Here is a 22,376-nt window from a genome sequence, read left to right as displayed (position 1 = left end):
TCCATACATGATGTCAGTGGTCAAAGCCCAATTCATACTTTGAGTACATTGAACCTCAAGTATGGCTCAGCTTGAAACACCATGCTTCAAGTCTCATAGAAGACAAGCATGGAGACTATTTTCTGTCCTGGCTCCAAGATGGTGGAACGAACTTCCACTGGCTGTCTGCAGTCCCTTGCAGTCTTCAAACACAGACTGAATACCCATCTATTCGTGGAATATTTAAATGACCACTGACCCTGCTCCTACAGTGTGTCCAAGTAGTATTCAACCCCCTGCAGATTTTGAAAAAAGTTGCAAATAATTTAGAGCCTTCAAACTTTGAACAAGAGTAGCATTTATTAACAGATGCCTAAATATTACAAAAAAAAGTACCAGTTCCTCAATTAAATTATAATACATTTAAAACAAAAATTAGGGTAAATTATTATTCAACCCTTAGGTTTAATATTTTGTGGAATAACCCTTCTTTGCAATTACAGCGATTAATTGTTTTTTTTTTATAAGACCTGATCAGGCTGGCACAGGTCTCTGGAGTAATCTTGGCCCACTCCTTCATGCAGATCTTCTCCAAGTTGTCTAGGTTCTTTGGGCATCTCTTGTGGACTTTGATCTTGAGCTCCTTCCACTAGTTTTTAATTGGGTTAAGGTCAGGAGACTGACTAGGCCACTGCAAGACCTTGATCTTTTCCCTCTTAAACCAGGCATTGATTTTCTTGGCTGTGTGCTTGGGGCAGTTGTCCTGTTGGAAAATAAAATGATGACCCATCTTAAGATCAATGATGGAGGAGCAGAGGTTTTTGGCCAAAATCTCCAGGTAGGCTGTGCTATCCATTTTCCCGTTGATGCGGACCAGATGGCTGGGCCCCTTGGCGGAGAAGCAGACCCACAGCATGATGTTGCCACCACCATGCTTGACTGTAGGGATGGCATTCTTGGGGTCGTATGCAGTGCCATCCTCTCGCCAAACGCCCCGGGTGTGGTCGGCACCAAAGACCTTGATCTTGGTCTCATCAGACCAGAGAACCTGGAACCAGTCTGCCCCAGAGTCCTCCAAGTGATCTTGAGCAAACTTTATTCGGGCCATGACATGACGCTTTGAAAGTAAAGGTACCTTACAGGCTCCCCTGGAACAGAGACTATTGCGGTGGAGTACGTTACTTATGATATTTATTGAAACCAATGTCTCCCTCCTTGTTGTTCTTGGGTCAGCCTTGACCATTTGGACAAGCCTGGCCTCAGCACGGGAGGAAACTTTGAAAGGCTGTCCAGTCCGTGGAAGGTTAACAATAGTTCCATAAGCCTTCCACGTCCGGACGATGCTCCCAATGGTGGAGACAGGTAGGCCCAACTCCTTGGAAAGGGTTTTGTACCCCTTGCCAACCGTGTGACCCTCCACAATTTTGTCTCTGATGGCCTTGGAATGCTCCTTAGTCTTTCCCATGTTGACCATGTATGAGTGCTGTTCACTTGTTTGGGGAGGGGTTTTTATAGTCAGAAAGGGCGGGAAAAAACAGATGAGTAATCCAAGCATGTGAAGCTCATTGTTCTTAATACCTCAATTACTTCTTAATACTTGAGGGAACCAAACAGAATTCTGGTGGTTTGAAGGGTTGAATAATAATTGACCCTCTGGTAAACTTTGCAAAATTAAAAAAATAAAATAAACAGAGAAATAACATTCTTTTTTGCTGCAGTGCATTTCACATGTCCAGGCCCATCTACAGTCCAAATTTCACAATGCTAAGTTAACTCCAAATGTGTAAACCTGCAAAATTTGCAGGGCGTTGAATACTACTTGGAGGCACTGTATATTCTATGAGGAAATGATAAAGCACTTTTGTAAGTTGCTCTGAATAAGAGTGTTTGCTAAATGCCGTAAATGTTTATGTGTATTTGTGTGCGCGCGTGCATCATATGTGGGCACAGTTGCGCGTTTGCATGGTGTGTGTGTGTGTGTGTACCTTTCTTTTCCTCTCCTGCGGGACTGCTGTCCATTTTCTCAGTCTTCTCTTCACTGGTCTGCTCTGTAACAGACACAGAGAGATTACTGGAGTAGTGTATGAGGGGCAGGTGAGACAGGTGAGAGGTGAGACAAGGAGATAAGGAAAGCCCAACTTGCCTTTGGTTTTAGACGAGTCTGAAGTGCTTATGACCTCTGAGCTCTCTGCTTTAACATCTGGTGAGGAGGTACTTTCTTTTGGAGAGTAAGATTTCTCCTCCTTCTCTCCATCCTTGTCTTTCTCCTTCCCTCCTCCTGTGTCTGGACTCTCCCCCTCCTTGTCTGAGGAGGACGCGGCCACGTCTCCTTCCAACTCCTTCACTGAGCTCTTCCTCTCTGGACTGGGGGGAAGCTCACCATCATCAGGAATTTCAATAATCTGACAGAGAGACAGACAGGAACAAAGAGACAGAGAGAAAAATGTAAGAATGAAAAAGCAGGAAAGGGAATAAAGATTTAATAAAGGATGTGTACTAAAACAAGTAATTAATAAGAGTGTGTGTGTGCGTGTGCGTGTGCATACTTCATCATCCTGTATGTTGGATCGTTTCCTGTCCCCCTCCCCGTCCCCCCGGTCCTCCATCTCCCTCTCTGAGTCCTCCCCTTTGGATAGGTCCTCTAGATCAGACACAGGCTTTAGTCAACAACAGAAAGCAGCCACACTGCATAAGCCCCACCCACATAACATCAACCCTGCCCACAATCGATCAGCCCCTCCCATAGAACATCAGCCCCGCCCACAGAACATCAGCCCTGCTCACAACCGATCAGCCCCTCCCACAGCAGCCGTGCCATCCTGTAGTGCAGGATTCACAATGGACTGGTCTGAGAAGTTGTGGTCATACTGATGTGAGAAGGTCTGGTGTCTGTGTACCTGGTGCAGGTGTGTTGGGCTGCGTGTCTGCAGGTGTTCCACTAGATGGTGTTTTGGGGTCGTCACCCGCAGCAACGGCTGCTGCTTTCTTGTTTTCCTCCAGCTCCTTCATCCAGGGCATGGACCACTGACCATTCACATGCTCAAACTCCTGCACCTGCACACCACAGCCAATCACTCATGCTAATACTGCTGACCAATCACAGGCTCAGATTCTATTATCAACATATGCAGAGCATCACATACCTTCTTTCGGATCAGTGACATCACGCCAATCCGTGTGAGGACATGTTGCCGTGACAACCCTTCACGAGGAACTCCATCTGCAAACGTCTCAGCACCATCCGCACCCGGTTCACACAGATGACGCATGAACAGAGACACATATGCCCTGAAAGAGAGAGAGATAGAGAGAGAGAGAGAGAGAGAGAGAGAGAGAGAGCGAGAAAGAGAGAGAGAAATATTTTACCACCTAATCTTAAAATAAATCAGATTATAAAACAACTATTTGGAACATTGGGACTATGAAACTACAACTCAAAGTAAATTCGAGTGTTATCAGGCCCTAACAGAGAGTCTATCAGAGACACAAAGCAGTGAAAGATCAGATCCTAACCAAGTCCAGACTCAGTCAGCTCAGTCTGGTTACAGACTAGGACAGACACAGAAAGACCTCCGACAGAGGAGAGAACACGTGATCACTGCGGGACAGGTGAGGCAAGTCAGGGAGACAGAGAGGCACTCTACTGTGAAACATGTTAAAATCTTCAAGAAATGAAATAAAACAAAATATCTCACATTTAAACTAAATGACCCAACAAGAAAAGGGAGAAAGAAAAATTACACGTGCACTCACAGACATGCACAGACACACACATGCATGGATGTGAACACAGACATGCACATGCACGCATGTGCACACACACATCTTTCTTAGGGTATACAGCAACCCTTGTAAAATCATCACGGAATAGAGACAGAGACAACCATTTCTATTTCTCACTCTCTCAAACACACACACACACCTGTTCTCCCATTCTCAAACACACACACACACACACACACACACACCTGCTCTCCCTCTCTCTCTCTCTCTCTCTCTCTCTCTCTCTCTCTCTCTCTCTCTCTCTCTCTCTCACACACACACACACACACCTACACACACACACGGTGCATACTCACTTGAACTCTTTCTCTGACTTGCCCCTCAGGTCTCTGACCAGCCACTGTGTGGTAAACGCATCCTGTGGGGGCATCCCATAACGCATCACTGCATTCAGGAAGGCCTTCCTCTGACGCGCATTAAAACCCAACACCTGCAAACGGGGGGGGGGGGGGGGGGAGTTCCCGAGTTTAGAATGTATTCTTGTTTGGCTAAGTGATAAACCCAGCATGCAGCCTGTGTCCTCTGTGTGAGAGGTGACGGAGTCTACTGGAAGCAGATGAGTGTTTAGGACATTGAAGGTGAAGCTGACCTCAATGTTACCTCCCACTCTGGCCAATAGGGGGGGCAGTGGTTTATCTTTATCATTTCGTAAGCCCTTGCGGTTTGGCCGCCTAGAGTTGGCTACACAGGAGACAGAAGAGGACAGAAAGGTGGTCAGCACACACGCGCACACACACCCATATACACACACTATTCTCTACAGGTGCTTATACCTTCAGAACGCTCATCAAAGTCTTCATCTCCCTCCTCTGAGGCCACGGAATAATCTGATTGGTTATCAGACTGGTCATCCTGCCAATCTGAGTAGAGGACAGGAAAAGGGGAGAGACAACATTATGAGAAGCAGTTCAAGGTTCTCGTTAGTGTTATTAATGTTAAGAACCAGAAAAAAAATCCACCACATACTACACAACAGCAGCAACACACACTCCCAACTACGCAAAGGTCTGTACGTGGACGAAATTCAGTCTCACACGAGATGTTATACTATACCACTATCCCCATTCCAGCGTCACCACTATACCACTATCCCCATTCTTGCGTCACCACTATACCAATATCCCCATTCTAGCGTCACCACTATACCAATATCCCCATTCTAGCGTCACCACTATACCAATATCCCCATTCTAGCGTCACCACTATACCGCTATCCCCATTCAGCCTCACCACTATACCACTATCCCCATTCCAGCGTTACCACTATACCAATATCCTCATTCCAGCGTCACCACTATACCGCTATCCCCATTCCAGCGTCACCACTATACCACTATCTCCATTCCAGCGTCACCACTATACCACTATCCCCATTCCAGCGTCACCACTATACCACTATCCCCATTTCAGCGTTACCACTATACCACTATCCCCATTCAGCCTCACCACTATACCACTATCCCCATTCCAGCGTCACCACTATACCACTATCTCCATTCCAGCGTCACCACTATACCACTATCCCCATTCCAGCGTCACCACTATACCACTATCCCCATTCCAGCGTTACCACTATACCACTATCCCCATTCAGCCTCACCACTATACCACTATCCCCATTCCAGCGTCACCACTATACCGCTATCCCCATTCCAGCGTCACCACTATACCACTATCCCCATTCCAGCGTTACCACTATACCACTATCCCCATTCAGCCTCACCACTATACCACTATCCCCATTCCAGCGTCACCACTATACCACTATCCATTCCAGCGTCACCATTATACCACTATCCCCATTCCAGCATCACCACTATACCACTATCCCCATTCCAGCGTCACCACTATACCACTATCCATTCCAGCGTCACCACTATACCACTATCCCCATTCCAGCGTCACCACTATACCACTATCCATTCCAGCGTCACCACTATACCACTATCCCCATTCCAGCGTCACCACTATACCACTATCCCCATTCCAGCGTCACCACTATACCACTATCCCCATTCCAGCGTCACCACTATACCACTATCCATTCCAGCGTCACCACTATACCACTATCCCCATTCCAGCATCACCACTATACCACTATCCCCATTCCAGCGTTACCACTATACCAATATCCCCATTCCAGCGTCACCACTATACCACTATTCCTGTCCCCATTCCTGTGCAACTCTCCAGTGTCTGTAGTGTTAAGACCAAGCTGAGATTTCAGGCAATTTGAGCTATATTCTAGGATGTGTGCTGCTTATCACACACAAAAAAACACATGACTCACAGTTCAAACATAAAACACAAACAGAAATATTCATAAACACACACAAAAATGTCTTTACCAGATTTACGATCAGGACGGTATGCTTGTTTGCATGCATATACATGTACGCACAAAAACACACATACACTCACACACACACACACACACACACACACACACACACACACACACACACACACACACACACACACACAGAGTGAGAGGGAGCAGTAATAGTAGAAGTGTGAGAAGTTCGTCCTGTACCCCGTCTACTACCTCTGTCCTCCTGAGAACAGTCATTGTAGTTGACTGGTTTGCGAGGGCGTTTGCCTTTGCCCAGCTGACGTGCCAGGTCCTCCTGCTGCTGCTCGTAATGGTGACGCAGCAGTTTCTCCCAGTAATCAGGGTCAACACTCTCCTCCTGTTTTATAATCTCCCTATCCACATCCTCCTCCTGGCAGCCAGACACAGGAGGGTTACAGGGTTAAGAGAGGGTTTAGCACATCATAATGGCCAAAATTATTATAGACAATTATAGACCACAGAAGATTAAGCATCAGATATGTTCACCAAAGAGCATGAAGGGCATATTTTCATGACTGCACTGAAACAACACAACATATAGAATAGCACACACACATACACACACATACATACACACACACACACACATACTCATTCACACTCATGCACGCATTCACACACATCTTCACACACTCGCCGTACCTCATCATCCTCGTCTTTGACGACGTACTGGGCCACCTTGAAGGAGCTGAGATACTCGTTCATGCTCTGGAGCTCTGTGTCCTCTGTGGCGTCCTGGTTGCGGTCCAGGAGCCTCTCAATGGCCTTGTCGTCATAGTGGATCACGCTGCTGTCTTCTTCTTTATTATCACCTGTACGCAGACAGAGGGGCATGCACACATCACTCACATGCTCAATTACAGGTCACCACCTTGGTATGGACATGACAGGATTGGGACAGGCGAGGACGTGGGCAGCCAAAAGCCCGTCCTGCTGGACCCAGCACTGAAGTGCCACCCTGATGTGCTTTCACTTTCACTTTCACTTTCCAGCATGTCCCCAGTAGAGGAGAGAGAGAGTGGAGCTGGGCCACAGGACATCCCGCTACTCATTCAAAGCTTTCTGTAATCACTCCAGTGTTTCTGTTCCACTCAAGCCAGAGATATGCTTGTTTTAATATGTGTTCAAAATATCAGTTCTTATCTTAACAAAAGCTAAGCTTGTATTTCTGATCATTTTCATGGTCTCTGTGAAAACACCTAGAGAATTCCAAGCTTGTAAAATGCAGTGTGGTTTCACGATGGGACATTGTCATGTGTTACACTGGAGCAGTACATGAGTGAGAGAAAACACCAACAGTACAATTTTACAAAACCCGCTCTGGGCTAAGCTGCATCCCTCCACTCTCACTCCACACCACTCACACACTCTGACACACATACACACACACACACACACACACATAGTCACTCACACGTTTTCACTCTGCACCAATCACACGCGCTGACACAGATGTCAGGCTGCACCCACAGAGAGAGGCCAGTGATGGCTGGAGACAGACACGACTAGACGTTTCTTTAGACACCTGCTAACATCCATTCTGTGCTGTGGGCCTGAAGGATGACTCTAAGTGAGTATTATAATTAATGCACCCTCACCCTCCCCAATCTCGTCCTTAAAGAGCTCCTCAGTGCCAAACTTCAAGATGTCGTCCAGTTCCTGCTTAGACATGGAGCCAGCTTTGGAGCCCAGACCAGGGCGGACCACCAGGTGGGTCAGCATCATCTTCTTCTTGGCCACCTACACACACCAGAGATGATGGACATGTGAGAGTGTGTGTGAGACAGAGTAAGATAGAGTGAGAAAGTTAGTATGTGTGTGAGAGTGAGAAAGAGTGAGAAAATGAGTGTGAGGGTGAAAGTGTGAGAAAGAGTGAGAAAGTGAGTGTGTGTGAATGTGTGAGACAGAATCAGAAAGTGAGTGTGTGTGTGAGACACGAGTGAGAGAAAGTGAGTGTAAGACTGAATTGAGTGTTACACATTCAATATCATACTTTCATGAGTGTGATATTGAATGTGTAAATGTAAGAGTGACCAAGTGTTAAAGTGTGATAGTCTAAGAGTGACTGTGAGAGTGTGATAGTGTAAGTGTTCAGCACTGGCCTGTGTGATTCTCTCCTCCACTGACGCCTTGGTGACGAAACGATAGATCATCACCTTCCTGTTCTGACCTATACGATGAGCCCTGCTGAAAGCCTGATAGAGAGAGAGAAAGAGAGAGAGAAAGGGTGGGGGGTGGTAGAGGAGTGCACACGGTACTAAGTACTCTCTCTGTAGTGCGTACAGATGTTATCCCTGCAGTGGTCCAATGTGTGTACCTGGATATCGTTGTGTGGGTTCCAGTCTGAGTCGTAGATGATAACAGTGTCTGCAGTCGCCAGATTGATGCCCAAACCCCCTGCCCTGGTGGACAGCAGGAAGACGAACTGTGGGGCTCCAGGTGCTGTGGAGGGAGAGGGAGGAAGCATAGGTGAACTGACTACAGCTCCTGCCCTGCCAGTGAAGGCAGTTCTCCCTGACTACAGCCCCTCCCTCCGCTATGGACCGACTAGAGCTCACTAGAGGAGATTTCAGAAGGACTAGAGATCCGAACCCTGGACCCTCTTGGGCTCAAAAACAGCTTACACACTTGACCAAATGATTCAAATGTAATGACCAGAGTCCAGAAAAAGGCTCTAGTGTAAAAGCGTGCTTACACACATTGCCTCTTTCTTTTTGAGGGTATTGTCTGCTTGTAGTTTGGAATCTCACCATTGAACCTGTCGATGGCCTCCTGCCTCATCACACCCGTCACACCTCCATCAATACGCTCATATTTATAACCTTCATTCTCCAGGAAGTCCTCCAGCAGATCCAACATCTTTGTCATCTGCAGAAGACACATGAACTCATGTGTCTGTGTAGTGTGCGTGCGATATACCTGATGAGCACCCTGTGTAGTATGTGTGTGTACCTGTGAGAACATGAGCACTCTGTATGTGTGTGTCTGTGTGTGTTTGTGTGTGTGAGTGTTTTGGTAGCTCAGTGGTTAAGGTACTTGACTAGTCATCAGAAGGTGGTCACTGTTGGGCCCCTGAGCAAGGCCCTTAACCCTCAATTACTCAAAGTTGTATTCAGTCAGAATCGTAGGTCACTTTGGATAAAAGCGTCAGCTAAATGTAAATGTGTGTGTGTGTGTGTGTGTACCTGTGAGAAGATGTGTACTCTGTATGCATGTGTGTGTGTGTACCTGTGAGAAGATGTGTACTCTGTATGCATGTGTGTGTGTGTGTGTACCTCTGAGAAGATGAGTACTCTGTATGTGTGTGTACCTGTGAGAAGATGAGTACTGTGTGTGTGTGTGTGTGTTTACTCATGAGAAGATGAGCACTCTGTATGTGTGTGTATGTGTGCATACCCGTGAGAAAATGAGTACTGTGTGTGTGTGTGTGTGTTTACTCATGAGAAGATGAGCACTCTGTATGTGTGTGTGTGTGTGTGTGTGTGTGTGTGTGTACCCGTGAGAAGATGAGTACTCTGTATGTGTATGTGTGTGTGTGTGTGTGTGTGTGTTTACTCATGAGAAGATGAGCACTCTGTATGTGTGTGTGTGTGTGTGTGTGTGTGTGTGTGTGTGTGCATACCCATGAGAAGATGAGTACTGTGTGTGTGTGTGTGTGTTTACTCATGAGAAGATGAGCACTCTGTATGTGTGTGTGTGTGTGTGTGTGTGTGTGTGTGTGTGTGTGTGTACCCGTGAGAAGATGAGTACTCTGTATGTGTATGTGTGTGTGTGTGTGTGTGTGTGTGTGTGTGTACCTGTGAGAAGATGAGTACTCTGTGTCCGCCCTCCTTCAGCTTCTTCAGCATCTTACACAGCAGCATCAATTTCCCAGAAGCCTTTGTGAGAGACCCGCCTTCGTACATCCCATTGGGCATTTTAGGAGCTTCCTGTTGTTAACGGCCGATAGAAATTAGTTGCCAAACACAGACATCAAACGTCTCATCACTAGTGTTAATTTCAGCAGTTGTGGTTCTAGACCATGTGAACTGGGGTGAACTGGGACCAGTGTGTCCATTAGAGGGTCATGTTCATTCTATCTTACTGTTCTCCAATTAAACTGTTTCAAATAGTTCAACATTTTAATTTAATTTATTTTATCTTATCTACTTCTTTATGATGGTGTACATGACAGTTAAAGGCCTACGTTAAAGTCAAAAAGGGATGTGAGCTTTAACAGTGCAATGTTCACATCACTTTAGATTTTTTAAGCAATTTTTTTTTCATTACTCTTATCTTTCATATAGGTGTTGCAGAGATTTTGTTGTATTAACATTGACAAAACAGACAAAAAAAAAAAATTAAAAAAAAAAAAATATATATATATATATATATATAAACAGGCAAGCTTTTCATTAGTGATGAAAGCTATCTAATAGTTTAATACACTAAACATTAAATTCTACGTATGTTCCTTATATATTTTCATTAATTTCTTTATAACATTTAACCTTTATAGTCTGTATTTTGTTTTCTAATAAACTATCATCTTAAAACAGTACAGACCACAAACAGCAGGAAAGCAGAGCTAGACATCATGGGCTAAAAATGAAAGAAATTTTTTAAAAATGAGCCCAAACACGTTTAATTAAGAAGGCAGTTCACCGTGTGTAATCTGTCTAAACACACTTGCCAGATAGGCTGTGAATCTACAGCCTGGGGCAGATCAAATCAGTTCACCTTAGGCAATTCACATTTTTCTTGTGACCACAGCATTCCAAAATAATCTGCATCAAGGCATTTCTGAACTGCAAATCAGACAACGTGGACAGCAAACAGAGAACAGATTATTCCCTGCATTAGCTGAAAAACAGGGAGAGCTTAACTCAGATGGCTCATTTACAACGCTATAAAGGAAGAGAGTAATTGGGTATTTACATTAGCAGCCGTGGGAAAGAGGTAGGGGTGGTTACAACACTTCTTAAGGTCCATCACCACATTGAGCAGAGAGACTTGGTTCCCACCGCCCCGTGTGTTCAGTGCCTCAAAGTTACGCGTCAGGATATATTTGTAGTACTTTCTATCACACACACACACACACACACACACACACACACACACACCAGTGTGATCAAAGTGTAAGTTAGAAATAGTAGATTTCACATTTTACTTTCTAGCTAATGGAGAAATCCATATGAAAGGAACAAACTTTTATTTATTTTCTGATCCTGAACTGATTTTTAAAACACATCGTTTAGGTCATGAACTAACCACCCATTCCCACTCCTGCCCACCACACTTCACTCCTACCCTCACTCCCTCTCTCTCCCCCCTTTACCTCCTTCCTTCTCTTCCTCTCCTCCTCTCTCTCCCTCCCTCCCTCCCTCCCTCACTCACTTCTGCATTGAGCTGAGTTCCACACGGACGATGAGCTCTGTTTTTGAGGGCATGTGTTTGAACACGTCTGCCTTCAGTCGTCTGAGCATATGAGGTCCCAACATGTCATGTAGTTTTTTGATCTGGTCCTCTTTAGCGATGTCAGCAAATTCTTCCAAAAAGCCCTCCAGATTACTGATACACACACAATGTCAAAAACACATATGCATACACCCACCTATACATCAACTTTTTTGATGGCCTCATATAGATTTCTTCACATCCTCACGAACAGTAGCACAAACACACAAATACAGTATCAGTCTCACACACTCACACACACCAAAAAAGTGTTTCTCTCACACACACACACACACAATACAGACCATCAGTCTCTCTCTCTCTCTCTCTCTCTCTCACACACACACACACACACACACACAAATATAGAGCATCAGTCACACACATACAAAAAATACAAAGCATCAGCGAACCTCTCAGGCATGAGGACGTTGAGCAGATGGAAGAGCTCAAACATACACACAGAAAGACACACACACACACACACACACACTCACTTAAACCTCTCGGGCGTGAGGAAATTCAGCAGGTGGAAGAGTTCCTCCAGGTTGTTCTGTAGGGGGGTTCCAGTCAGCAGGAGTTTATGCTGGAGAGGGTAATTATTCAACACCCGGAAAAACTGGAGCGAGAAGAAACAAATAAATACACACATATCTATTTATTTATCTAATATATGTATTATATAGTTTAATCACCATTAATATTAAGATTGATATTATTAACTGAGATGGATTATCCATTTGAAAAACTAATACAGAGAGTGCTTAAAGCTCTGCTGTAGTTATGTGTACTCTGTGGGGGGTTAGAGTGGGTGGAGTCTTGGGGTGGTGTTGCGGGAGGTCAGAGTAGGCGGAGTCACCTTGGACTGGTTGTTTTTGAGTCTGTGTGCCTCATCCACCACCAGGCAGGCCCAGTCGATGGAGCCCAGGATGGCCTGGTCAATGGTGATCAGCTCATAGGAGGTTAGCAACACGTGGAACTTCACAGACGCCTCCTTCTACGGAAAAAATGACAAACCTTCTCATAACCATCCAAATAAACAGCAAATAAACACCCATAACAAACAGCACAGGATCGCTCACCACTCACATACACCTTGTGTACAAGACAACAATAACTAATAACCAAACTAACCAACTAATTAACTAATTATACAGCTGATCGATTAACTGAATGACTGATGAGTATCCTCCTCCTCTACCTTCATCTTGGAGGCTTTCTTCCCGCCGCGGATGGCGTTGTCCTCGAAGGTGAACTCATTCTCTCGGATCACAGCTCGGCTGTCCTTGTCTCCCACGTAGGTGACCACATACATGTCCGGAGCCCACATCTCAAACTCACGCTCCCAGTTAATGATGGTGGACAAGGGGGCACTGACAAGAAAAGGCCCCTTGGAGTGACCCTGGACCACAAACAGAGGAGGCATTACCACACACACACACACACACACACACGCACACGCAAGCACTCACACACACAGACTCACAGGACCTTGAGCGGAGGAGCCATTACCACACACACACACAGTCTCACATGCAGACAGATAAATATAGACAAAGTCACATACAAACACGCAGCAAGACATACACACACACACACACAAACACACACACACACGCATTTAGACAGACACATATGCAGATAGACACACATGCAGACAAAGACAAAGACAAACTCACACAAACACACACAGGTGCACGCAAACAGACACCTCTTTGTAGAGTGAGTAGAGAAACACAGCAGTCTGCACGGTCTTGCCCAGACCCATCTCGTCCGCCAGGATGGTATCAGTGCCCTGCGCCCAGGAGAAGCGCAGCCAGTTTAGGCCCTCCAGCTGGTAGGGGTGCAGGGTGCCCCCAGTGGAGTCCAGGTAGTCCGGTTGCCTGTCGAACTTTATGGTGGTCTACAGGAGCACAGAGGAAGCCGAGAAGATAGACACACAGAAGGAGAGAGATAAATGAGGAGAGACACAGTCCTAGAGTTTATAAACACCCTGCATCAGACCCATTCACTATACACAATCCTAGAGTTAATAAATGTGCTGGATCAGACCTAGAGTTTATAAATGTTCTGGATCAGACCCAGAGTTTATAAATGTCTTGGAGCGGACCCATTCACTACACACAATACTAGAATCTATAAATGTTCTGGATCGGACCCATTCACCACAAACAATCCTAGAGTTTATAAACACCCTAGATCAGAACAAATCACTAGTTGACCATTTTCCTGATTTTCGTCCTTTTTGTCTTAATTTTTCACATTCTTACAAACTTGAGAGCCTGTGTTAAAGGACCATCATATAATCTGCTAAAGCATCCAATTCAAAGCATCTGTTGGTATTCAAAAAATAGTTTAATTTGTAAGAACTTTCACTCCTGAGCATGCCTTCTTACACTAAAAGCACTGTAACATTTGAAAAGGTTTTAGGTAAACAAAAAGAAAATGTGTCATTACCATTATTACCTGGTGTAAAACAGTAATTACTACTGCTACGATCTGCTAGTAGCTACTTGTAATATTAACCCCAGTGTGTCCAGTGCAGGAGTGTCATGGGAGGCCAGTCCACTCGTAGTAGGAATCACTCCACTTTCCATCCTCGCTCCCAATCCCCGGAGTATTAATTGGGCGCACCTGTCATCACTAATGAAGTCTCTATTTTACACCCACAGGTACCCGAAGACAGCGCTGCACATTAGCGGACTAATCCCCAGCATAAGCAGGTGATCATCGCTGTGCTGCCTTCAAGACGAGGACTACCTTCGAGAATATATATATATATGTGTTTCGTGCATCAGCTATCGTATTATCTATGGATAATAAAATGCACATCCCTGCAACCCCGCCTCTTACTTTCTCCGAGCCGCCGCCGTCACAAGGAGACTGAAGCACACCTCCACTCTTCAGTGTACCTTTTGCAGTTTTGATAATGGAGTGACTAAGTGTGTGTATGTCTGTGTGTCTTTTATTTTTGTGTGTGTGTGATACTATTATGAGCCCCTCTCTTACATCCACCACAGGGTTTGTAGGGGGCTTCTCTATCTTCCGCACTTTCACTTTCTTTAACTTCTTCCCTGGTCTTCCTTCATCCCCAATCATCAGCTCTCTGAGACAGAGGGACAGACGGACGGTGTTGAACACAGCAGATAAATCCATACATAAAATAAAATTTAAAGAACATATAAATTAAAACAATCAATAGAAAAGTGTTCTTAGTGAAAACTAGAGAGCACTGAGAATTTATGTTCATTATGGTTATGTGGTTTGTTATGTGTATGTTTATAGGTATATATGGGTGTGTTGTGTGTGTGTGTATGAGTGTGTGCATATCCGTGTGTGTGTGTACCTGTGGTTCCAGTAGTGCTGCTTGTAGGTTTCATAGTCAGGGATCTCCATGTCCTCACTCTCCCATGATGACTGGTCGTATGGCAGGTCCCGCCATTTAATCAGATAGTGGACATTATTTTTTTTATCCACACTGAAACAGGCAAGAAGTACATACAATCATTACACACAACCCTGAGGACCTAACACAGGATCTAGAGTGTTCGAGGTGTAGTTGATCATCTAGAATGTTCTGGGTGTGGTCAATGATCTATAGTGTTCCATCTGTAGTTGAGGCTCTAGAATGTTCTACCTGTGGTTGAGAATGCGGTGTATAAGAAGCCACTCCATCTTGACACCATATCGACCGAACTCGTCGTCCATGCGCGCATACAGTGGGTCTTTGCTCTTCCTCTTGGTGCTTTTATCTTCATCACCCTCAGCCCCCAGATCAAGACAGGGGGGCTCCTCCATATCTGTCTTACGCTGGAAGTTACGGAACATTACCTGGCAATTCAACTCCAACTGAGCAGAGAGAAAGAGAGAGAGAGAGAGAGAGAGAGAGACAGAGACCTGGTTATTAGGGGTGTGATTACAAAATAAGGGACAAATTTACCTGTTATATAGTCTGTGTGTGAGTGTCTGTGCGCATGTGTGTGTATTGTATGTGTGTGTGTGTGTGTGTGTGTGTGTGTGTGTGTGTGTGGTACCTGAAGTTCCTGTACCCATGAACAGTGCCAGTAGGACATGTTACACCACTTAACAAAAAACTCCCTCTCCTTGCGACCAATCATGGGAGGAGGATCCGGGGCGTCGGCTGGGAGGTCCAGAGGGCGGGGCACTGGCATTGGGGGCGGAGCCTCTCCCCAGCGCCAAGTCAAAACTTTCTGGACTTTGCCCTTTAGTGGAGGACACTGGAGAAACAGATTTTATTTCATTCATACATCAAACCAAACTACAAAAAACATGACAAATCCCACCACAATCCCACACACTGAAATATACTAATTTCCTGTTACCAGAGTCACGGACTCATACACACTAGAGCTGGCTATCACCTGATTTGAATCTCAAAAAAGAAGTAACAAAACATGCATAAAACACTAAACTATACCAATGAGAATAAAACATACAGAAAACACTAAACTACACCAATGAGAATAAAACATACAGAAAACACCAAACTACACCAATTAGAAGCTGGACCTCATTTTTCTATTTTAATAATCGTTTTTGATAAGCCCAACACAGATCGTGATAAAACGTTGAATCAATATTTCTACCCATCTCTAACACACAGCTAGCTTACTCTGTCCCCCTCTCTCTCCCACAGCCCCACCCACTTACACGGCAGCGGGGGCAAATCCACTCCCCGTTGGGGATGTCTGGCAGGGGCGGGTTGAGGCAGTGCAGGTGGTAGGAGGAGGGGCAGGTGTCACAGCAGAGCAACTCGCCCCCGTCCTTACACACACGGCAGAACTCCATGTGGTGGTCGTCCTCCTCCTCCATTGCTCCATCCTCCCGCCGACCTTCATCATTCTCCTCCTCTCCCTCAGAGCTCTCCTCACGTGCCTCCCACTGAATACCCTCCTTCTCCTGAGAGATAGACAGATAGAGAGAGAGGGAGGAGAGTGAGAGAGACAAAGGGGGGGGGGGCGGAAGAAAACATGCTTCATGCAGTAGCAGGAGGGGTGAAAGGCAGGAGGGGTAATTGAAAGTAGGGGTAATCTGTGGTAGGGTAATAATTAGATAATAACTATCCTACATGTTGGAAGGGGCAACTGGTGCGAGGGATAACTCACACAGTGGGGGCAGCTCCAGGTGCCCTCAGGGGCTTTCTCCATGTCTGGATCCAGGCAGACCATGTGATAGGCCCTGGGGCAGGTGTCACACAGAATGATCTCCCCGCCCTGCTGACACACTTCACAGTAGTCCTGGTGATCTGTCTCATAGCCATCAGCATCTTCGGCCACTAGAGGGCAGCATTACAGGAGAAAGCGTACATGCTCAGGCACTTCATATATGCATACTGAAGTGTGTTTGAGTGTAGTCTGTGTGTGTGCACATGTGTGAGTGTAGTCTGTGTGTGTGAGTGTGTGTGTGTGTGTCACAGCTCCAGTTCACCTTTCTTCTTCTTCTTGGAGCTCTTGGATTTCTTGTTCTTAGTTCTGCTACTGCGGCTGGACCCATCACTCACCGAAAAACTGTCAAAATCACTGTCTCCATCATCTTCCTCACCACTCTGGAGAGAGACAAACACAGGAAGACAACGAGCAGGAAAGACAGATGTAAAGAGACAGATCTAGAGAGAAAGGTTGAGGCAGACAGGTTAACAAACACATTGCCCCTAGTTTCTAAGGGACTGTAGGTCTTACTGAGGATCTTTTCCTCTTGAAACTGCCCAGCTTAATTTTGAGAGGTGCGACTTTCTTGGGTTTGGACTTCTTGTCTTGGGGTTTGGGTTTGGTCTTCCTACGTGCATTTGGGCCTGGAACACAAACCCAGCATCAGCACACCAAACCAAAATACCCCCAAATACAAAATTATTATGGTGAAAGATTATTTTCTCTGCTTATCACTAAATTAAAAGTTAAAATATTTCAGTAATATATTCTTCTACTCCCTCATGCCCCCCCAGTCTCATGCAACCCCTTCTGCCCCTCCCTCCCTGTTACACCATCTTGTCTGCTGCACCTCTCCTCACCTTTGCCTTCTTTGGTCTTGGCTTTGCGCAGGGGCGGTGCAACAGAGGTCTGAGGGGCAGGTGTTGGTGCAGTTACTGACGTGGTTGCCGGGGTGGTTGCAGGGGTGGTTGTCGGGGTAGATGAGGGGGTGCTTACCAGGGTGGCTGCCACAGGCAGAGCTGGCTCTGCCCCAGGGGGTGTTACCATGCTCCCTACAGCTGCTGCTGCAGAGGCCACCACCAGGGCAGCATTAGTGCTCGCCAAGCCGCGCATTGGGTTGTTGGTGCTGAACTCACGCCACTTTGCCCCCAACACCATCATCATCTTTGACACAGCAATCTTCGGATTCTTAGCAGCTATCAGGGGCCTAGAATGTCAGACTGAACGTCAGCGTGAACATGAGTGAACGTACACGGGAGAACGTCAGAGTGAATGTCAGGGTGAACAGGAGAACATCAAAATGAACGGGAGAAAGTCAGAGTTAAAGGGAGAATGTCAGAGTGAACAGGAAAACGTCAGAGTGAATATCAGGGTGAACATGGGAGAACATCAGCGTGAACGTCAGAGTGAACACAGGAGAACATCAGAGTGAATGTCAAGGTGAACAGGAGAACATCAGAGTGAATGTCAGAGTGAACGTCAGGGTGAACAGGAGAACATCAGAATGGACGGGAGAACGTCAGCATTAATGGCAGAACATCAAAGTGAACAGGACAAGGTCAGAGTGAACGTAAGGGTGAACGTAAGGGTAAACATAAGGTTGAACAGGAGAACGTCAGAGTGAACATCAGTGTGAACAGGAGAATGGCAGAGTGAACATCAGGGTGGACAGGAGAATGTCAAAAATGAACAAGAAAATGTCAGCGCTGAAATCATTACTTTTTCACAACTTTAATATTAATTACGTAATATTACTAGTGAGAGGGTGTGCTGTACCTGACCATCTGGCTGAAAGCTTTGTAGTTGGTGAGAGTGTGATAATCCTCCTGTGTGAAGGTATAATCGATGTCCTTCATACCCCAGTCCGCCAGCAGCTGGGAGGATGACTTGGGCTCCTGCACAAAGGAACAAACAACAGCAGTGATGGCGGAGGTAGTCGTGGTGAAGCTGCCCCTCACGCCGTCTGACCTCCACCACCTGGAGAGCAGCTCTCTCTCCTGCTGGGGATTCTGCTAATCAAGGTCTCCATGGCTCTGCAAAGAGCAGAATCAGATGTGCCATGTTTGGGATGGAGATTCCTATGGTAAACACTCTCCTACCATCTACTCACCTGCCCTATGTCGTCATCGTCATCCTCATCATCCTCTTCGTCTGGTTCCGGGTCTTTCCGCTTGTTCTTCATTGTGGATGGGACACCGGAAGATTTCTCTCCTCTCCTGCGCTCCTTGGAAGAGCCTGACCTCTTTTTCTTCTTCTTGCTGGGGGCATAGTCACTGCCCTCACTCTCAGACTGCAGATCCCGCTCTTCCTCCTCCTCCTCCTCCTCCACCAGTCGCAAGGCTTCCAGGGCTTCAGGAGAGCTCACACTCATGGCCACGTCCTTCATGGGCAGGATAAAGAGCACATACAAGCACACACATACACGCACACACACACACACACACACACACACACACACACACACACACGCACGCGCACAGACACACGCACACGCACAGACACACGCACACACATGCACAGACACACACAGAAACACGCATACGCACACACAGACACACACACGTGCAAACAGTGTGTAGACAGTTATATACACTCAGCTCAATAACAAGGCAGTGAGAATGTTTTTCACCTCATCACTGACCACTTCTGAAAGTTAAGACAGCAGCTAACACACTCAGCACAGGACAACAGATGCTCTGTAGAGTCTGACTATAACTACAGAATCAAGAGACACACTACAGACCCCAATGTCAAGAACATTGATGAGTTAGGGGGTTTGAGCCACGTGTGAGCACTGCCCTGGAGCATGTCTGTGTGTGTGTGTGTGTGTGTGTGTGTGTGTGTGTGTGCGCATGCGTGCGTGTGAGTGTGTGTCTGTGTGTGTGTGTGTTACCTCTCTGAGGGATTTCTGCCGTCTGCTTCTGCTCTCCCTGCTCTTCTTGGCCTTCTTCTTCTTCTTGGACTTTGGCATGTCCACCTCGGGGATAGGCTCACTGGGAAGCACATCTACACAGACACATAGGCATGCCGGGTTAAAAGTCAATGGCTTAATGGATTCAATTAAATGCTTTATTTATATATAAACATATGTATGTGTGTGTGTGTATATATATATATATATATATATATATATATATATATATATATATAATTTTTTTAAAACACTTGACCCTTTAACAGAAAATTTTAATGTAACACATTTGATGTCAGCAGACTGAACTACATGGAAACTGGTTCTTTTAAAATAAACTTAAATCACTGTAAAGTAAAGCAATTAGCAAACTTGAGATTTTGTTTACAATATTAATAAAGATCATTATTAATAATGTAACATAACATTTCCTACATACTCACATGTGCATACAGGGAGCCTATTTGAAGAAGGTCATTAAGTAATACTACTTTTGAAAAATTGTAATCTGTAATATCTTATAACTTTTATTCAGTAAGCACATAATTGAGGTAATGAACAAAGTAACCTACGCTGACATTTTATCGCTACTTTCAATTAACCAATTTACGACGAATGAAAAGTCAAATACGTACTACAAATAAATAAATAAATATTAATTTCAAAGCGGAGAAACGTCATGTTTTGTTTTCAAAAAACGGCAAACATGCGCAAATTTCTGATAGGCTGCACTCGAACAAGCCCCCATCAGCCAGGATGTGGCGGCTCTAGCCGCTCCTTTCTACGCTTGTTTGTTAGCTTGCTAGCTAAGTGGCTACTTAGTTAGTTATGCTATCAAGCTAGCTCGCGTTCAAACATTATTCTAACTAAACAGCTCCAAATTCACTACGCAAAACAAACTAGCAAGTTTCGCTATAACCGCGTGTGTGCATTGTTGTTTTACAGTTATTACACGTTTCCCACAACATAACCGTGAACGCCTGTATTCTCAGAGAACTGGAGGGTTAGCTAGCTATAACTAGCTACGTTAGCAATGTGGTAAAATAGTTAGCCACCTGCATAAGTGCTATTACATTAGTTAGGGTTATGCCACCTGTATAATTCTTACATTACAGTTAGGGGTAGGGTTATGCCACCTGCATAACTATTACATTACCATTACAGTTAGGGTAGGGTTATGCCACCTGCATAACTATTACATTACACTTAGGGTTAGGGTTATGCCACCTGCATAACTATTACATTACACTTAGGGTTAGGGTTATGCCACTTGCATAACTAGCTATTACATGAGTTATTCAGCGGGCTGAACTCCAGCTGGCTGCCGGAGACCCTGACGTGACTGACCGTGTCCCAGAGACTTCCCATCCCGCGAGGATCCAAAATGGTCTCTGTTGTCGTCTTCACTTCCTGACATCGTGGTGTTAATGTCCAGGCATCTAACAACACACATGTAATAGTACTGTTATCCAGCAGCATGTCGGCGAGTGTCCAAGGTCTCATCGGCTCGACTACTCCGCTCCGTCAGGGCGGTGATGGCTGACAGGAATATGGGCAGTACGGCTATATCATTCAATGACAAAATATCCACTAATCCTAGCTTGTGTATTACAGATTTTTTCGAGCACAGCTGCAAGCAGCCGTGTAGTATTACTGAATATAATTTATATGTACTGAAAATAAGCTTAAAAATAACTTTTCCTTCCCTAACAACGTTAGCTAGCCTAGCTAACTAAGCTGTCAATCAATTAGCTGCCCGCTAACAGCACTGGTTCAGCGCGAGGAACATGGTCGCGAGGAACATGGTCGGTGTAGTTCAGACTAACGACATTTTAACCTGCCGCCTCGAAAAACGCTGAAATGTTGGCACTGCAAACTATCTCCGTCCAAGCTGTCATGCCGGGGTTATATGTGGCACACGTAAACACCCGTAAGTTCTTATTACTGTTGGATTTTTACTATTTATAAACACAACTGCGCACAAGTTCTAATCGCCACAGAAAGGTTCGACCCAGCTGTACTAAGAAAATGGTAGCTGGCTAGCCAACTTACTTACAGGTCAGTCCAAGGTACAGATAGTTGACGCTTCAGTAGGATTATTTTAGATAAGAATTTATTTGTTAAGTCTGGTAGATAAATAGTAACTTTCGGGAAAAGCTATTAAATGCTTTAATGCTTTGGAGACGTCGTCCACTCTTCCCCGGTTCCAATCTCCAGCGTCGTCAGTGACCAGAAGCTAACATCCTCACATACACAAAGAGATCAGGGGGTAGACATCCCATAATAATCCTGAGCACTCTCCCCCCCCCCCCCCCCCCAACACACACACACACACACACACACACACACACACAGACACACTCAACTCAGCATAGCTACCTCGCAACGTACAGACCATAATAGTCACCCTTCGCACACACACTCCCTTCCTCTGTCCCTGCCCCCATAGCAACCATGTTGCTATAGAGACAGTGCCCCCTCCCACCCTCTCTGACATCCCATAATAGTTATGCAGGCTGCTCTGACATCCCATAATAAACACAACTCCTAAAAGAGGGGGAAGAAAAACACTAGTCACATGGTCTCCAGGGAAACTCCGGGCCACTAGACAGACCATAATAGTCTGTGGCTGACTGTCCACCTGGCTGGTGTTGGTGCACCCCAGCAGTGATAAAACACTCGTCCGCATATTTCTCCTTGTGTTCTCCTACACTCACCCAAGCACCATGCAAACAGCCACAGTGTC

The 22,376-nt window shown here is 45.5% G+C and overlaps 1 protein-coding gene across 5 annotated transcripts in view; it reads right to left on the bottom strand.

The window, feature by feature from the left end:
• The window catches only part of chd4b (chromodomain helicase DNA binding protein 4b), a 26,827-nt gene extending 4,892 nt beyond the window's left edge, over positions 1–21,935 (bottom strand). Inside the window, exons 1-36 of one of the 5 annotated variants that reach the window (XM_081696116.1) lie at positions 21,687–21,933; positions 20,978–21,069; positions 19,613–19,725; positions 18,830–19,099; positions 18,496–18,614; positions 17,716–17,926; positions 17,580–17,628; positions 17,251–17,363; positions 17,000–17,117; positions 16,678–16,847; positions 16,223–16,471; positions 15,586–15,789; positions 15,189–15,400; positions 14,898–15,029; positions 14,561–14,657; positions 13,263–13,454; positions 12,753–12,953; positions 12,411–12,548; positions 12,049–12,170; positions 11,492–11,665; positions 11,033–11,174; positions 9,913–10,044; positions 8,866–8,983; positions 8,433–8,557; positions 8,218–8,310; positions 7,714–7,855; positions 6,758–6,927; positions 6,296–6,485; positions 4,536–4,622; positions 4,352–4,443; positions 4,059–4,192; positions 3,123–3,267; positions 2,877–3,033; positions 2,526–2,620; positions 2,123–2,381; positions 1,965–2,027 (exon numbers count right to left, since the gene is read on the bottom strand). In XM_081696116.1, the coding sequence (XP_081552242.1) occupies positions 1,965–2,027; positions 2,123–2,381; positions 2,526–2,620; positions 2,877–3,033; positions 3,123–3,267; positions 4,059–4,192; positions 4,352–4,443; positions 4,536–4,622; positions 6,296–6,485; positions 6,758–6,927; positions 7,714–7,855; positions 8,218–8,310; positions 8,433–8,557; positions 8,866–8,983; positions 9,913–10,044; positions 11,033–11,174; positions 11,492–11,665; positions 12,049–12,170; positions 12,411–12,548; positions 12,753–12,953; positions 13,263–13,454; positions 14,561–14,657; positions 14,898–15,029; positions 15,189–15,400; positions 15,586–15,789; positions 16,223–16,471; positions 16,678–16,847; positions 17,000–17,117; positions 17,251–17,363; positions 17,580–17,628; positions 17,716–17,926; positions 18,496–18,614; positions 18,830–19,099; positions 19,613–19,725; positions 20,978–21,047 (5,098 nt within the window). In that variant the 5' untranslated portion in view covers positions 21,048–21,069; positions 21,687–21,933. Of the gene's footprint in view, positions 1–1,161; positions 1,470–1,964; positions 2,028–2,122; positions 2,382–2,525; positions 2,621–2,876; positions 3,034–3,122; positions 3,268–4,058; positions 4,193–4,351; positions 4,444–4,535; positions 4,623–6,295; positions 6,486–6,757; positions 6,928–7,713; positions 7,856–8,217; positions 8,311–8,432; positions 8,558–8,865; positions 8,984–9,912; positions 10,045–11,032; positions 11,175–11,491; positions 11,666–12,048; positions 12,171–12,410; positions 12,549–12,752; positions 12,954–13,262; positions 13,455–14,560; positions 14,658–14,897; positions 15,030–15,188; positions 15,401–15,585; positions 15,790–16,222; positions 16,472–16,677; positions 16,848–16,999; positions 17,118–17,250; positions 17,364–17,579; positions 17,927–18,495; positions 18,615–18,829; positions 19,100–19,612; positions 19,726–20,977; positions 21,070–21,682 lie in introns of those variants that run through there. The other 4 variants (XM_081696117.1, XM_035530780.2, XM_035530779.2 and 1 more) reach the window with 4 other exon arrangements.
• Between the last annotated feature and the right edge of the window lie 441 nt (positions 21,936–22,376).

Source organism: Electrophorus electricus, chromosome 14 (genome assembly GCF_041902795.1).
Source record: "Electrophorus electricus isolate QZ-2024a chromosome 14, ASM4190279v1, whole genome shotgun sequence".
NCBI classification, from domain to species: Eukaryota; Metazoa; Chordata; class Actinopteri; order Gymnotiformes; family Gymnotidae; genus Electrophorus; species Electrophorus electricus.
The sequence above is the reverse complement of the archived record's forward strand: the minus strand, read 5'-3'. Positions and strand labels throughout refer to the sequence as shown.